The 16,479-nt window shown below is 33.7% G+C and overlaps 1 protein-coding gene across 1 annotated transcript; it reads right to left on the reverse strand.

Annotated features, from left to right (window-relative positions):
- Positions 1-2,469: 2,469 nt before the first annotated feature.
- LOC106718892 lies at positions 2,470-15,657 on the reverse strand. The gene is made up of 9 exons (XM_045679979.1): positions 15,406-15,657; positions 10,617-10,918; positions 7,691-7,791; positions 6,532-6,740; positions 6,124-6,264; positions 5,488-5,690; positions 4,878-5,062; positions 4,104-4,227; positions 2,470-2,596 (listed from the first exon to the last, which is right to left on the reverse strand). The coding sequence occupies exons 2-9, from the start codon at positions 10,818-10,820 to the stop codon at positions 2,486-2,488; spliced, it is 1,278 nt and encodes a 425-aa protein (XP_045535935.1). The 5' UTR covers positions 10,821-10,918; positions 15,406-15,657; the 3' UTR covers positions 2,470-2,485.
- Positions 15,658-16,479: the final 822 nt, after the last annotated feature.

A 16,479-nucleotide genomic window follows, 5' to 3' on the forward strand; every position in this document is an offset into this window, starting at 1 on the left:
CGTTTCATCGAGACCCATATATCGATGAAATTTTGTATAGATGTAGAACACAGTCTGGAAGACCACATTAAGTTTTTTTAATCCTAGTTGGTTTATAAATGTTAAGATTATATAAATTATAAAAGTCTTCTTCATATTTCTAGTCTTGTAAGCGATCGATGAGTGCTAAGCGTTTAGTGATGTAGCAAGTTGGTAGCAGTTTAATATTGGTAGAGCCTGCATCCGGCGTCTGTGAAATTACACGACCACAAAAAAGACAGGCGTGACATGGAAGTAATTCCACGTTTCGAACTGTTGAGTGCCGGAGAACAAAAGAAAAGGGTAGGGATGGGAGGTGATTGTGCTGGAAGAGAGGACGCACAGAAAGAGTATATTTTAACTAACTATGTCAATTAGAGGAAGGCAACGCATCTGCAATTGCACATTTCTATGGATAACAGCTTGCTATGTTATCAAATTCAGATGGCTGCTTGCTCCTTTGCTATCTAATACTGTTAAACGACATGTACTCGTAGTATAAAAAGTAATGAGTACATCATTTCTTGATGTTTGGTACATATATTTTTCCATTTTAACCCATTAAATCCATATTTATTTATAAATAAAAGTTATATCAGTATTAAAGTAAAAGCGATAAAAGCTTTGTTTTATTTCCTACTCAAAGTAATAAATGGGGCATTTGCACGTTCTGAATTGCAGACGGTCTTTTGCACGTACCGCTCGTATACGCAATACGATTTGTTTCACATAACGTACAATATTTCAAAGTTCAAAATTTGAAGTATTTCAAGTTTCAAAGTTAAGTAGTTCTTGTAAAAATATCTACGATCAATGACAGTAATTATTTTCCTCTCTTAAAATTAAAACCTCCTTAAAATTTAATTTAAATTAAGTACTTAAAATGTTTTGCAGAAAAAAAACATCGTTTGTTTGGTTCTGATGCTTCCGTAAACATGTGTCTTACTTATATTATAAATGCGAGTGTTTAAATGGATTGATGTTTGTTTGAAGGTATCTCCGGAAAGGCTCAATGGATCTTGATGAAATTTGGCACAGATGTAGAACATAGTCTGAAAGAACACATAGGCTACAGATTAAGTTTTATTTAATCCCGTGCAGACGAAGTCACGGACGACAGCTTGTTTATATTATATGTCGTAATTATTAGTCACATAATGCCAGTTCTAGTTTACGCTAAATCTACGTCCGAGTCGTAAATAAGCAAAGCTGTGCATTCAACTCACGCACAACTCGATCGTAATTGAAATTCCCTGAAAGATTCTGATCTTATGAGAGAAAACGAGATCAAATAAATCGCATTGTTGAAGACTCCGAGATATAATCGGCTTTATATGAGTGATTTAAAAGAAAATAAAAAATAAATAAGCTTTACTATTGATAGTAAAGTTACAGTTGTAATGGCTATTGAAATTTAAGGACATTTTCACATGAACCTTGACGATTTTAACCTTTAACATGACTTCAAAAGCTTGAGAAATGTATTGTACTTTTTATATAGAACTAATAAAATAAAGACATGTTTTTTTGTTTTTATTCTAGCAAATAAAGTTGTCAAATAATTGACTATAGGAAAAGGATAGGAAAATAATTGAGTATAGGAGAAGAGGACTAGAAGAAAGTCTCCGGTACGCACACTTATCAGACAGAAAAAAATTACTACCACTTCCCACTTGCGATGAGTCTCCTGTGCCTGTACAGGTCTTGCGGTGCGTTTTCCCAAACGCTATCGAAAAATAGAGGAATAGAAAGTTAGCGTGGTTTGGACATGTTATGCGGAGGGATGATAATCATAAAAACAAAACAGTAATGAGATTGAATGTGGATGGCTATAAAGGTAGAGGAAGACCAAAGAAAGTATGGATGGATTGTGTGAAAGAGGATATGCGTAAGGGGGTAAATTCAGATATGACCGCTGATAGAGATGTATGGAGGAGTAGTACATACTGTGCCGACCCTCCATAGGGATAAGGGAAGGTTAATGATGATATCTGATTCATAAGAAAAGTCATAAAATAGTTTAAAATCAAACAATTCAATACTAGGCCATTTCTTTATTCATTTGTTTAATTAAATTTTTGACAATACTTCATTATTTTTACACAAACTAATTTCTTAATTATAATACTACAAAAACAATCATGTTTATTTTTTTGAAAGCATGTGCAAATAGTATTTACAATAAGGCCTGATAAATATATAATTATATTTTATATCCAATGCAACTATAATATGTTTTTATTTTTATATTTCAACAAAACTTTTTACTAAATTAACAAAGTATATTACGAGTTGAAATATTTAAAACACAAGTATGATATTTACATCTTTACTTTGCTAACAGTTTTACACGCAATATAAGTTTTCATTATACTAATAGACATTTTTTATTTTAAATAATTTTGTAAAACAATTGCAACTTTAATAGATCAGTTGTATACTTTTCTGCGGGCGTATATTAAACCAGTTAAGGTAATTGCAATGTATCAGGTAAACTGGTCACTCCTACGACTTGACTAGAGCACTGCTTGTGAGCTTGACCCGCCTTCGGAACCAACACTAGTTGTTCGAGATCTCCCTGTGAATTCAAAAAACTTTTTAATTTAATTCTTGACAATTCAATATTTAAATTTATAATCATGGCTTTTGAGACAAAAATCCCCGTTTAAATGATATTGATATCTCTGTTTTTTCCAAGATAATGACAGGGATTGAACAGGGATTCACAGGTTTTGTACAGAAATTTGAATCTGATCGTTGGTTAATATTTTAAAATTTTAAACCAACGATCAGTGTTGTGCAAATATAAATATCGTATATCAGCTATTGACCAAAACTTCGCAGGCGCTTATTATAAATTTAAGGGATCAATTGAATTCGAATAATCCACACTCAGAGTCGTAAGGGAGACTCTTAGTATAGACTTAGTACGAGAAACTCCTTAATTGATTATTGAACGATTTTAAGGTATACTATTCTATAGAAATAACTTTAATTCCGTAAAATAATTTGAATAGATTTATTACGAGTATGTGTTTTTTTTTTGTCACAAAATGCGGTCGTTTATGTCGCATTAATGCTCAATAACACGTTTAATAGGGTTATATTGAGGATTACATCATTGTTTGCCGCTACGAGAACGTACATTTGAAAATTAAGGCTGGTTTTCACGGTGCATGACTCTGCGAATGAGGACAAACCTACCGACTTGTACCGTAACAATATCTGTGGTACGTAATTTTGAATTGTCATGACATCTATATAAAAAATGAAAAAACTCTCTGGCTCATAAGAAGTTGTAGAAACAAGTCTCCGGTAGCGCAGATAAGTTCAGCTCCATCTGTAAAACTACTACGGTCGATTAAAGATAAATATTGCAGCGGAGTGCGTGGCTGCATGGTGATCAGCTGTCAGTTCTCAAAATCATATTCCGTAGAAACCTGACTTTACAACTCGCAATAAATCCGACCCATCCCAGCCGCGTGTGCTTTGCGTGGAAGTAATACCCTTTTGTATCGAACTGGTAATTTCATGTACATAAATGTATTCAATGTTTGTGATATGAAATCATTAATGAATTGCTTTATTAAGAGTAATATGCTTGTATCTAGTATTGAAGTTATTTTTTATACACTAGAACTTATAGACCCTAAAAGTATAAGCAGATCTTGAACTTTTTTATATTCAAAGTATAGTTACACAGTTTATTTTTCAATTTTTCTTCATGTGTAGTTATTCTCTGCTCTAAAAGGAATTCGTGTTTTAAATATTAAAGAGTAACTATCGCCTATCACATATATGTATCCCTTATATTGGGTTGTTCGAAAAGTCATTTTTATTTATAATGCCTTTATCATCTCCAACCGACCTTCCAGGACGTGGTGCATCTTCGTCAAAAATATACGAATCCTAAGTCGAGAAAAAACGAAATGAGTTTCCAAACGACCTAATAAATAATATTAATACCAAACAGACGAAAACAAGTAAGTTGATACTCTGAAAAATCTTTCTCAGTCTGTGTTAATATTTACGATGTCCCTTTTCGTGCACGGCTTATGATTTTATTTAATAAAACTGCTACTTACTGAGAAAAGATAGCCTATAATGAGATCGGCGTCAGTTGGCGTGTCCAAAGCATCCTTCTCAAGGACATCTGTCCTTAGCCAACGGCAGTCGACGTAAACACGGACCGTATTATCGTCGTGAACACTGACACAAAAACAAACAGAATTAAAAACTTGATTCTTTCACTTGGAAGCAAAATTAAGTTTGATTTTTTTTTTTTAAGAAATGATGTTAACTGTTTGCTTCACGCTTGATAAATGTAATATTTATAAGTAAACGTTCGAAAAGTTATTTACTTTATTTATTTTTCTTCATTTAATGACAAACCATTAAACTACTTTGTAGAATAATTTGTCAGTGTTGTAAAATTTGTGGACAGTGATATATTACTATCACTGTTTCGAGAATATTGCTTTTATTTTATTTAATTCAATTTATAAAGAACAATACACGTGGACACGGAAAATTATTTCAATATCTTCACATTGTAAGGCGAAGGACATTTTTTTCTACTCGCTTATCGCACAATTTTCTGTCTCAAAACATCCTTGGGGAATTAACAGCCACTATTATTTAGGATCGCAAAAAACATTTATAAAAAAGGGCTGTCCTTATCGTTGTAAAGCTTCTGTTTTTTTATGTTAAAACGTATAACGTAAGAAATTATTAATAGGTATAACGTATTGTATAACTAAAAAGGTTAAATAAATTTTTATACCATAGGAAAAAAGAAAACAATGTCCCAAAAAGCAGCAACCGTTATATTTGGAACTCATTAGTAAGTTTAAGATTACCTTATAGCTATATGATGCCAACGGAAATCATACAATGGCACTGCAAGATATATAGAGCGTGAGAGGCCGGCCCCAGCGTGAACCAATCTGGCCGCGCCGCGCCCGGCCAGCTCGAGTGACAGGAACGAGCCGGACCGCCGCCGGGACCGCAACGAGAATAGTGTGCCTTGGCCGTAACCACCGCTCTAAAATAAAAAATAAAAAACTAGGAGTTTAGAAGGCGGAGAATGAAAATATTAATGAACTTTGTGCAAAAAAGAATTTGAGTGTATTAGTTAAAGAAGCAAAGAATCATCGAAGGCATCGAATACAACATTAGTCAAACGAAATTCGAGAATATTTTTATTTCACGACTGCTTCCCTTGAAACTTTTATGCCTCCGAGTTCATATCTACAAATCGATTTAGTATAAATCATTCAAAGAACTTATACGTAGCATAGATTGGTAGGAAATTAAAATGCTTAATACTACTAGAATTTATATTCTTGGATTTAAAAATAGTATCATTTCAAAATATTGATGTCAAAATTTTCATGCATTGTTTATTAAAATTACGAGTTATGAAAATTGTTCCGCTTTCTATACATTATTAAAACCATATTAACAAACCTCAGGTCTTAATCTCAATGAAACAAATAATGTGAACTCAGACGGAAAAGTTCTTCCAGTGGCAAAGAGTTCTGAAGAAGCAATCCATATGTAAGAGTTTGGTCGCAGACTGAATGCGTGAGGCCGGTCCGGAACTGACCCCCATCGGGCTTGTGTAGGATGGAAGTTGCGTCTAGCGTCAGGCGCTAGAGGATTTATAGATACTACAAATAGAAATAAAAATTAGAATTCTTTCAAATGAATTTTATTTGGTATTTTAATAAATCATACTTTGCCTGTCTCTCTGGTTTAAGAACGTAGGAGTTGTTTGTTTAATTTTATTTATGAATATTAAAATGTCGAAGTTACTGATAATGAAAACAAATTTTAAACTTATGGTAATTCAGAATTTCGATTTTATCAGTGTCTGAAAATTATAAATCGTGTATGTTACGGACACACGTAACTTCAACTTTCGACCCTCGAAATTTTCGTCGGTCCTAATATTAATTTACTGTCTGTAATTTTCTATCCATTTGTTATCTTCAATAAGTTGATAATGTGAAAAGTTGTCTAACCAAGACTTTTTAAGTGACTGAACTAAGGCCAAAATTAAAAACGTCATATTTAAGTTTGCTTTAGCTTGATAGTTATTACCTGTACAATCAAAAGAGTTACATGAACGTCTTTGTTCACCAAAGCCTTCGCACAATGCTTTTGAACAGTATCTTCTTCTGATTTGTTTACCTCCTCCACATGTTTTACTGCACACGCCCCATTCTCCCCAACCCGCCCAACCTGTTTATTAAAATTTTTATTAACTGGTAATAAATTTATGTTTGTGACTATAACTTTATTGATATCTCATTGTGATTTATCAGTTACAAAATATTGCTTTATCGTTAATACCCTGTGACTATTGCTAGTAATTATATTAAGATCTCAATATAATTTTGTCTTTTTATAACACTGTGGTATGGCAGATATCCGTTTTTTTTTTTCATAATAATGCTAGTTACACACACATACTTTTAATGACGTATTTTCAGATATTAAAGAACATACCGACTGCATTCCAAATAGCTATATCAACGCCTAAACTCCAAGGAACTGCTGCTGAGGTGGCCTCTAGCCATGGTCCGTCTGCTGGCGTCGTTTCCAAGTCTTCGGCTGGGTCACTGATCCTCGCGAAGATAATAAACTCGCTTTGCGATGGAGCCATACTCCAGTTGAAGCATCCCTCTATTTGCGGACTCACTTTTAGATTCACTTGCCTAAAAATTATTTTAATTTTAAAAACTTATAGAAATTTGCTTAATTTCACAGAATTTTAAAATTAGCAAACAATCAAGCCTTCTTCTTTTTTTTTAAGATACATTTCGACTCTGTTATAGGAAGTTTGTATTTTTGATGTTCAAGAAATATGATCAACCAGTATAGAAACCAAACCAGATGCAAAGACAGCAAGAAGAACGAAACATAAAATAATGATCCAATTAATGTTATAAAACTAATTGTGTAATATGAAACATCAGTATAATATTTGTCAAGTTACGTAAGACGAGTGGAGTGACAAAGCTGCTAAGTATTCGTATCACGCAGCACTTTTGCTGAGAAAATTTAATTACACGGATCGCGATCTCGCCCAGAAGTTTGTTTGTTTAATTGAGTTCTCCGCTAATCTTCAGTAGCTCTCACGAGTTCGAATGAGTGTTAAGTCACAGACGGAGGAGTCCGAACTTCATTAGTGGTTCTAAGTACTAACTCTGATTCTTTTGTTTCATATAGGGTATATAGAAATAAAATCGTGCGAACGAAGAGTACTTAAAGGTGGTCATTTATATCAATTAGAGTAGATTCTAAACGTTTAACTCATAGACACAACATGTGTTGTTTGTCGTCTAATGAGTTTTCGTACCAAAAGTCTAATAGTCCACGTTCCATTTTCTTATAAAGAAATGATCAGAAGGGGAAATGGATTTGACTGAGAAGGGGAATCATCGGAGATGAAAATAACTTCTTTCTGTGCGTCTTCACCTCCGTCACTAAAATGTAAATGTCTATTGAAGATGTCTAAAAGCAGTGTTCGCTTCGTAATTTCAGCGAATCCAGGTGACCGTTTGCTCGTTTATAACCTTGGATCACCAAAAAAACACAAAAAATTGGTTTATTGGTTTTTTTGGAAGAGAATTTCTTAATACATTTGTCAGAGTAGTCGACTTACCGATCAGTTGTGTTGTACGGGGAGCCTGAGTACTGACTGACAGACGCCAGCTCCACACCACCTCTATAGATTGATACAAGTGCTAAATCTAATGTTTTACTCTGAAACAAAAACGTATTTATTACCAACTAATATTTTAAATACATCATTCAAGAATACGAAAGAAAATTAACAAATTAAAAGCTGATGACTGTTTATTTGGGATGCTAACTGTTTGTACAGTATATTGTTTAAATACGAAGAAAATATAAAATTAATTTCTGGTATATCACGAGGAGCTAAAGATTATATAGATAGCTAGGATTCAATATCATAATAAATAAAATATTTTTGTAAACAAAAACTTATTTACTTAACTATAAAAACAAAATAAGTTAATAAACTATGTTATAACTAAATTGCGCAACTACATTACATTATATAACCTATCTAAGGTTTGTATTTAATGTAATTAAACACTTTGTAAGCTTTTGGAATTAATCTAATAATTTGTATCGCCTATAAAATACATGTACAAGCAGAGATTAAGATTGTTAAATTTTAGTATCCAATATTCGGCTAGACATAGTTTGATATCGTAATTTCAGTGCCTTCAGAGATTTTGGGGTTTGAACGATACTTATCAAAGACTGTTGTCTTAATATCTAAGTATATTTTAGTTGTACAGTAAAACACTATAGTTATTATAATACTAACTGTCACCCGCGACTCTGTCCGCGCGGAATTAAAAAAAAATAATTAGCAGCCTATGTGTTCTTCCAAGCTATGTTCTACATCTATGTCAAATTTCAACGTGAACCGTGCAGCCGTTTTGGAGATACTTTCTAACAAAAAGCCATCCATCCATCCAATTAAACATTCGCATATATAATATTAGTAAGATAACCTATTTAATACAGTTGAATCATCCGTGTTTTTATTAGTATTTAAGATTTTTGAGAAAAGTCTACGTTTTCTTCACGTTTCGTTATAAATTATTCGAAAGCTGTCATATGTTTGTGAAGATAAAACGTATTAAATAATACAAAGATTTCTGAGACCTAAATCCCCGTTTAAAACATCCAGGTATTTATCATCTACGTTTTGTCAAAGATAATGACAGGGACGACGATATGTTTTATACAGAGAATTTAGTCTCAGAAACCAATGGCAAATCATATAAAGTTGTATTAGATTAGCGTGTGTATACAAATATTATATTTTTATGTAGCGCATAAGTATAACGGACCTCGTAGAGTTAAGGGTGCGGAAAATCCCTTTCAAGCCAGGCATAAAGCTCATCAAAGGAGTCCATTATAGAAATTTATACAACGAAATATTTTGAGAATCCATTAGTACTGAAATACTATCGTTTTCTATTTCCACTTTTGATATTACTTCAGATAACTTTATTACAACGAAACTAAAAAATAATAATAATAATTTACACTTATTTCCTGCTACAATATGTAAAATCAAATTTCTAACCTTTGGTTTTCACTGCTGATTCACCTATACAAAAACATATTTAAAAAAAAATAGATAGAATAGAGTAGTTTTTTTAAGAATGATTGTACAATATGTTTTAAGGGTATCACAGTGAACACTCACGCTAATTAAATATAACCTCAAAATATAAAATAGTTTGGCCACCCCAAATGGAGGTCCGTAATCTCTGTCTACCCCTCTGGGTTAGAGGCGTAAGTTGTGAGTACCAAATAAGTTGCGAGAATTTTTACTTAGTACTTTTATTTAATGAAAAGTAAAAGCAAAAGAAAATAAACACTCAAACATTGTATTTCATCAAACAAATCACTACCGCGAATCCGTAGTACTTTTTTAATTTCATAAATGTGATTGTGTGCGGAATAATAATCAGATCTCATCGGGAATGATTTAATGCAGGACTGAATAACGAACGCTGATTGCATTTGCATTTAATTTGAGTGTAAAATAAAATTTGTTTTCATAACACATTCCGCGGTGACGTAATAATTCGTCTCGTTTATCAACGTATTACGTTCATTATTGGATTTGCGCTGTTATTTTGATATTTGCTTTATTGGCTAAATAGATTGGGTCGTATATTAATACCGTTTATACGTTATAAAAGTTAACTTGAATTAACATCACAAATTGGCAAAATCGAATTCGCTGAAATAGCTAAGCGACCGCTGCTCATAGACGTCCGCAATTACAGATGCGTTGCCTTCCTTTAATCTACAGATGTGACGCAGAGAAAGTGAATATTTCCCCTTCCTATTCGTCCCCTCCTCCGATAAATTCCCATCTCAATCCCATAATTTCCTCTATAAGAAAAAGATGGGAAGGGGATAAGAAATAAATTAACTTCCAGCACCACACTCATCAGACGAAACGCGGAAATTTCTTCTGTGTGGTATTTAACCAGGCAAGCTGATCCATGCAACAGATGATGTTGTTGCTGGCGTCTACAACTACTGTAATTTAGATGGATGAAGCTTTGTCATTTTTAATGCCACTTTTACAAAGAAAAGATAGCTCATAATACCACTCAAACTCTGCATGGTGCCGCTGCTGCAGTATTTTAATGGAGGAGGGAATGTATTGGAAGGGGATATATTCTCATTCTGTGCGTCTCTTCCTCCGTCGACTAAAGGTAAGCAACGCATTTGCAATTGCGAATGTCTATGGGCAGCAATCGCTTCGCCATTTGGGCGAATTCAGGTCACCGTTTGATAGCGTGCCACCGTACTACATATAAATGGATAGCACTTAAGCCGTATTATGACAAATTAAGTAGCGATAAAATCTAATTCATTTGTTTGTATTTAACCAAATTATACTTTAGTAAGGAGTACCTCTGAAATGAATTTGGATCAAGATCGGTTAAGTAGCTTTTATGTAAAGTTTCCCCTACACATCGTGATTTAACATATCTGGTAATTAAGTAATATGAAAAACTTACCTGAAAATGTGCTTGTATAACAACCGCCCTGAAAACAATGGAAGCATCTTCAACTCGCGTCTCCAGAGGCTTTTCAGCAAACTTCGGACATTGACTGTCACAAACTATAGTCTGACACAAGAATAGAATAACAACCAACAGATGTCTGTTAGAAAGTCCGCCATTTATCGGACGCAGCGCACGGAAAGCCATTTTAAACTTCATTTCTTTCACTCCCTTATATTTTCAAAATCATCGTCCATTTCACACCACACAATTTTAGTTTCCTTTTTCTTTGACGTTTCCTCTTTTGCATTGTTTACCTGAAACAATTCGAAACAATAATTTAATTTTCTTTTCTTTATAAGAGAAGGGGGCAAGCGAGCAACGGGAACACCAAGGTGTTCATCGACGACTATCGACATCTGCAATACCAGAGGAATCACAGATGCGTTGCCGGCCTTTGAGAAGGTGATACGCTCGCTTCTTGAAGGACCATAAGTCGTAGCGGTTTGGAAATACCGCCGAGGACAATGGAAAAAATCTCAAATAAAGTATGTTACTTCACTAATTTCGTATGTGCGGTTACGTATTTAATTAAATTCTGAAGAAAATAAATATTGTTACAACTGCAAATAGTAATTTGATCAAGAAGCACTTGTTCTATGAAACACAACATACTTAAGACTCCCATACGTTAAGTTAGGGCTGCCACCTCTTCCATCTTATATGACGTATCTTGTCTAAGTTACCGGATTATAGTTTTTTTAATCGAGACTTGATAAGGCAATGGTCGTGGTTTTGTAGTCGCCAGTATTCATTTCTACGTAGGGTCATTGTAAATTGGCAGCCCTAGTTGAGTTCTTAAGCTTTAAAGTGTCTCCTGTCTCGCATTCTCTCGCGCTTTAGATAAGAGAAGGCTTTGTACCCGCTAGCACTAAATAAGTAGGCATGTCGTTCCCAGTGGTATACTGTGAAATAAATTAACGATTTTACTCGTGTTCACACATTATTTTGAATGTGTGATATATTAAATACGAAATAAAGGTCAAATTAGCTGTTTATTTTGTACGCTCGAATTATTTAATTTTCAATTGAAGTATACTATATTTATGTACAAATATGTTTATTGTATTAAATATATAAAACAGATAAATCCTTCTGTTGGTTTTGCGTTCACATATGAAATTTCTTTTTTATAATATTTTACAAAAAACAAACTAAAGCTGTTTTATTAAAAACTTAAAAGAGATTCTATATTACAGAAAGGTAGGCAGAGTTTGTAAGTTAGTGTGACAACTTTTTGGATTTGTTACGCACTAGCTTTCGGCCACGATTTTGTCCGCGCAAAAATGAAAAAAAAAAAAAAAAAACTTAATAATTAAAATGCCTATGCGGTTTTCCAGACAATGTCCTGTATCTGTGCCAATACCGAGATTCGTCAATCCGTTTTGGATGTACGTAATAACAAATATCCATCCATCCATCCAAACTTTCTCATTAACAATATAACTAAGATTTGTACTGCTTATTACTAAAAAACATGTAGATACTAAAAAAATTCGTGATCGTTACTTTTTATTTGAAATTTTATAAAACAACTAGCTGTCGCCCGCGACTCCGTCCGCGCGCAGTTAAAAAATGGGGGGGGGGGGTTATGAAAAATAGATGTTGGCCGATTCTCAGACCTACTGAATATGCTCACAAAATTTCATGAGAATCGGTCAAGCGGTTTCGGAGGAGTACGGTGACGAAAATTGTGACACGAGAATTTTATATATTAGATGTTTCACTTTGTAGATAGCCATTGCTTGTTTGGATATACAAAGCAAACGAAAACGTGGCTAAGGGCAAGAATAGTACATTTTTGTTAACTTCGAAATGTTTACGGCCAGAAAGGTTGGAGTTTAAAATTCTCCCTTAATGCTCCAAAATAACGCAATCACTGACCTCTTTACATAGTCAGTTTATAAACCGTGATATTTCAAAGACAAAACCAAAATAAAAAAAAAAACATTATCAACTCATCGAAATGTATTTTAAGTCTCATCTTACCTCTTACTAATATTATAAATGCGAATGTTTAGATGGATGGATGGATTTTTGTTTGGAGTTATCTCCAGAACAGCTCAACGGACCTCGATAAAATTTAGCACAGATGTAAATCATAGTCTGGAAGAACTCATAGGCTACTTATTATATTTTTTTTAATGCCGCGCGGACGTAGTCTCGGGTGACAGCTAGTCATTTTTAGCCGACTTCAAAAAGAAAGAGGTTATCAATTCGACTGTATTTTTTTTATGTGTTTTACCGCAAAACTCCGCTCCTGGTAGTCCGATTTTGATAAAAAATATTTTAATCGAAAGGAAGTGCTTGCAGATGGGTGCCATTTTTTTTTTTAAATAACTAGAGACTAGTAGATTTTTCATAAATGCGAAGGTAATATTTTTTTTTAGTTTTATGGGATTCAAATTTGTTATGCCAGTCAATAATAACAATAGATTAGATTAACAATAAATTTATCACCGACAACATGAGTAATAAAATATCAACAATAAAATAAATTATTGTTCTCAACTCTTTGATTCAATATTATTATATGAAAAGCACTTCGGTCGTCGCCTTTGTTTCCGAGGCCGTTGTTAACAAATCAGTCGGAACATTCGCTGTATTGAAATTTCGGGAATAAATGTCTTTGCTCGCTCCAGCTTTGTGTTGCGATTGTGAATTGTGAATCTACTAAATTGGACTTTGAAATACGATGGATTTTATGATTTGATTACAATAGCGATAATAACTGAAATATTTGGGTTATCGTTTTGAGAAATCCCCAATAACTTATATGGGAACGACTAAAAGGGTGAGTGGGACTGGTATTATTTCCCGGACGCGGCCCGTCGCTCACTGACACTCACCTTGATGATGGGTCACCCGATGGGCTCGAAACTAGTCGGTGCCGACACCGGATATATATACGTGAGTGTTTTAGCCGTTCCTATATAAGTTAATGATAATGTCTCACGAAAGTTTGAATAATTTAAATCCCCAATATGGGATCGTAACCGAATTTGAGACACTGTATTTAAATTTTCTACAGATTTATAGATAACCCGCCAAGCGAATACAATAAATCTAAATTATGTTAATTTTTTAAATCTTCTGACTAATAATAACTACTATCAGTGAGTAAACAAAATTTAAAACTAGACTTTGTCACGACAAACATAAAGGTACTACAGTAAGTATGAATTAAACAGATCTTCAACAGGAGTCTCTATACAAAGCGATCTCTTTGATATTAGATAACCTTGTATTAATCTCTAAATGTCGGTTGAGATATATTTTGTTTGGATATGTCATTTATCTAGTCTGTAACTAAAAAATAAATAAAAGGACAATATTTCTGCGTTTGATAATAGTGTAATTTCAACAATCATACCTTTTGTTTTTAGCCGACTTCAAAAAGAAGGAGGTTATCAATTCGAATGTATTTTTTATGTGTGTTACTGCGCATCTCCGCCTCTGGTGGTCCGATTTTGATAAAATTTATTTTAATCGAAAGGAAGTGCTTGCAGATGGGTCCCATTTTTTTTTTAAATAACTAAAAGACTAGTAGATTTTGAATTTAGCTGCAAAATGTGTTGCGAAAATTAGAGACATTTTTGCTTTAAGCGCTTATGTAATAATAAATTAAATAATTGAAGACTCAACGTCATAGTAAAATTTTTAGTCAGAAGATTGTTTACGGAACTATGGTCTATCTGTGGTCATCCGACCATAGAAACTACCTACGACTACGTAGTGAGCGACATTCTCCGACATGAAAAATCTAATAAGTTCCAAACTAGTCGGACACTGATTCAACATAATCATATTTCTTGGAGGGGAAAAATGGATGCAAATTAGGTGACACACATTTTCTGTTTTCCCTTTGTACACTTACAGATACATAAATGCATCCAATCGTCGGTTATTAAGTTTTTAAGATACTTATTGTACCTGTTAAATGGTACAAATATAACGTCAGGAACCTGGTTAGATATTGGCCAATGATTTGGTTAATGTAACTTGTAGTGCATGAAAACAGTTGGGAGCGATCTTTAAGAAATGTAAATTAAATTTAAATTCGAATTGATTAGATAATGATAATTCGTAAAATAATCAAAAAACCTTTACCTTTCTTTTCATCCCGTCTAAACCCTTGAAAATCTCGGTTTATTCATTCATTGCTGCCCAATCATGGATATAAATGTTTAATAAATTTCATATTGTAGATTCTTTATTTTATTACCCTTATCACCTTATTTCGGGTCGCCGAAATTCGCTAAAATAGCGAAGCGACCGCTGCTCATAGATACTAGCATTTGAAGATGAATTGTCTACCTTTAATCATCAGCGATTCGGACACATAGAAAGGGATGATTTCCCCAATGCCTCCCGTCCCCGACTAAGTCAACTTTTTCTACCCATCCTTTCCCTGTACGAAAATTGTGGTAAGGAGACTGGTCTCCAAAATGTACACTCATCAGACGAAACGCGAAATTACTTCCACTTCAATCCTGTCTTCTGCGTGATCGTGGTATGGCACCGAGCAAACCGGCCCATTCGTACAAAATTATCGCAGGCTCTACTACTGGCCCCTTTCCTCAAAGGCTTAAATTAGTTAAATAATACCATAAGAGTACGTACTTAAATTAAATGTAAAAGATCACAAAATAAACTTCATTGGTATAATTAAAAAAAAAAATAAAACAAAAGACAAGAAACAAAAGCTCAAAAGACAAACACATAATCACTAAAAATTACTTACCGCGAAACAAGTTAATCCTTTTTAATTCACAAACGTTGTCACAATAAATAACACTGAGTTAATTCTGAACGGTTTCACTTTTAAAATCCGTTTAAAGCACGATTTAAGTTTTTAATTCTGAAAGCTCGTAGAAATTCTCACAAACGTAAGCACGTGCATCCACGGCGACGTCTAAAGAGGGACTGAGTTCACGCTGAATGAATATACGGAGGCACATCTATATTATGCCCGTGCTAACGAGTGAGGAAGGAGGTTCGATAAACTCTTTACATATTGTATTAAATATTTAACTGCTGATAAATTTATTATGATCTCTTAACAGACTATTTATTTTTATTTGGATATTTGATTTCGGCCGACTGCCAGAACTTTATGAAAATATTGGTAAGTCTTATAAAACGAACCGCTCACCGTCAAGATAGTCTGACCAAGTCAAAGTGATGTCGTTCACAAAATTCTAAACCATCGTGAGAGACGCATTGGCCAGACACCGGAGGAGGACCGCTCCAGATGGTTCCCGTACTCCCGCTGACCACGATCCTCAATCATGAGGGACTGATCTAGACAGAGATTACTATTATAATTATTTTTTTTTTTTGGATAAGGAGAAATATATTATGTAGAACGTCAAAAATTACATCCAAAATGATTGTAATAAAATTATGTGCTTTTTTATTTGGCAGTCGCCAGTGGAGATTAAATAAAGTATTAAACAATTAAATATAAAATTACATTTACACTTTCATAACATTTTAATTAAAAAATAATCCCGAAAGCATCCGCTTCTTTCCAAGTGATTTATCATTGCCTGTTGCGTTACGAGGCGAATATAAAATTTAATTTCACAGCTATAGTCCCTAGAGTAAACGCATTTCTTTGATAACTTCCATGGGTACACAGAATAGGATTTCCGTGAATATCGGATTATCTATCCAACAATTGGAAAACGTAACAAAGATTTTGATGAACTTATTAGTGGTTAAATCGACTTTTTGTCTCGTTTCTTTTGTAAAGAAATTCATTTTACATACATACGAGGTTTGCTGAAGCCAAATTCTAGTACCCTCCTTTGCT

This window comes from Papilio machaon, chromosome 11, assembly GCF_912999745.1.
Source record: "Papilio machaon chromosome 11, ilPapMach1.1, whole genome shotgun sequence".
Classification (NCBI taxonomy): domain Eukaryota; kingdom Metazoa; phylum Arthropoda; class Insecta; order Lepidoptera; family Papilionidae; genus Papilio; species Papilio machaon.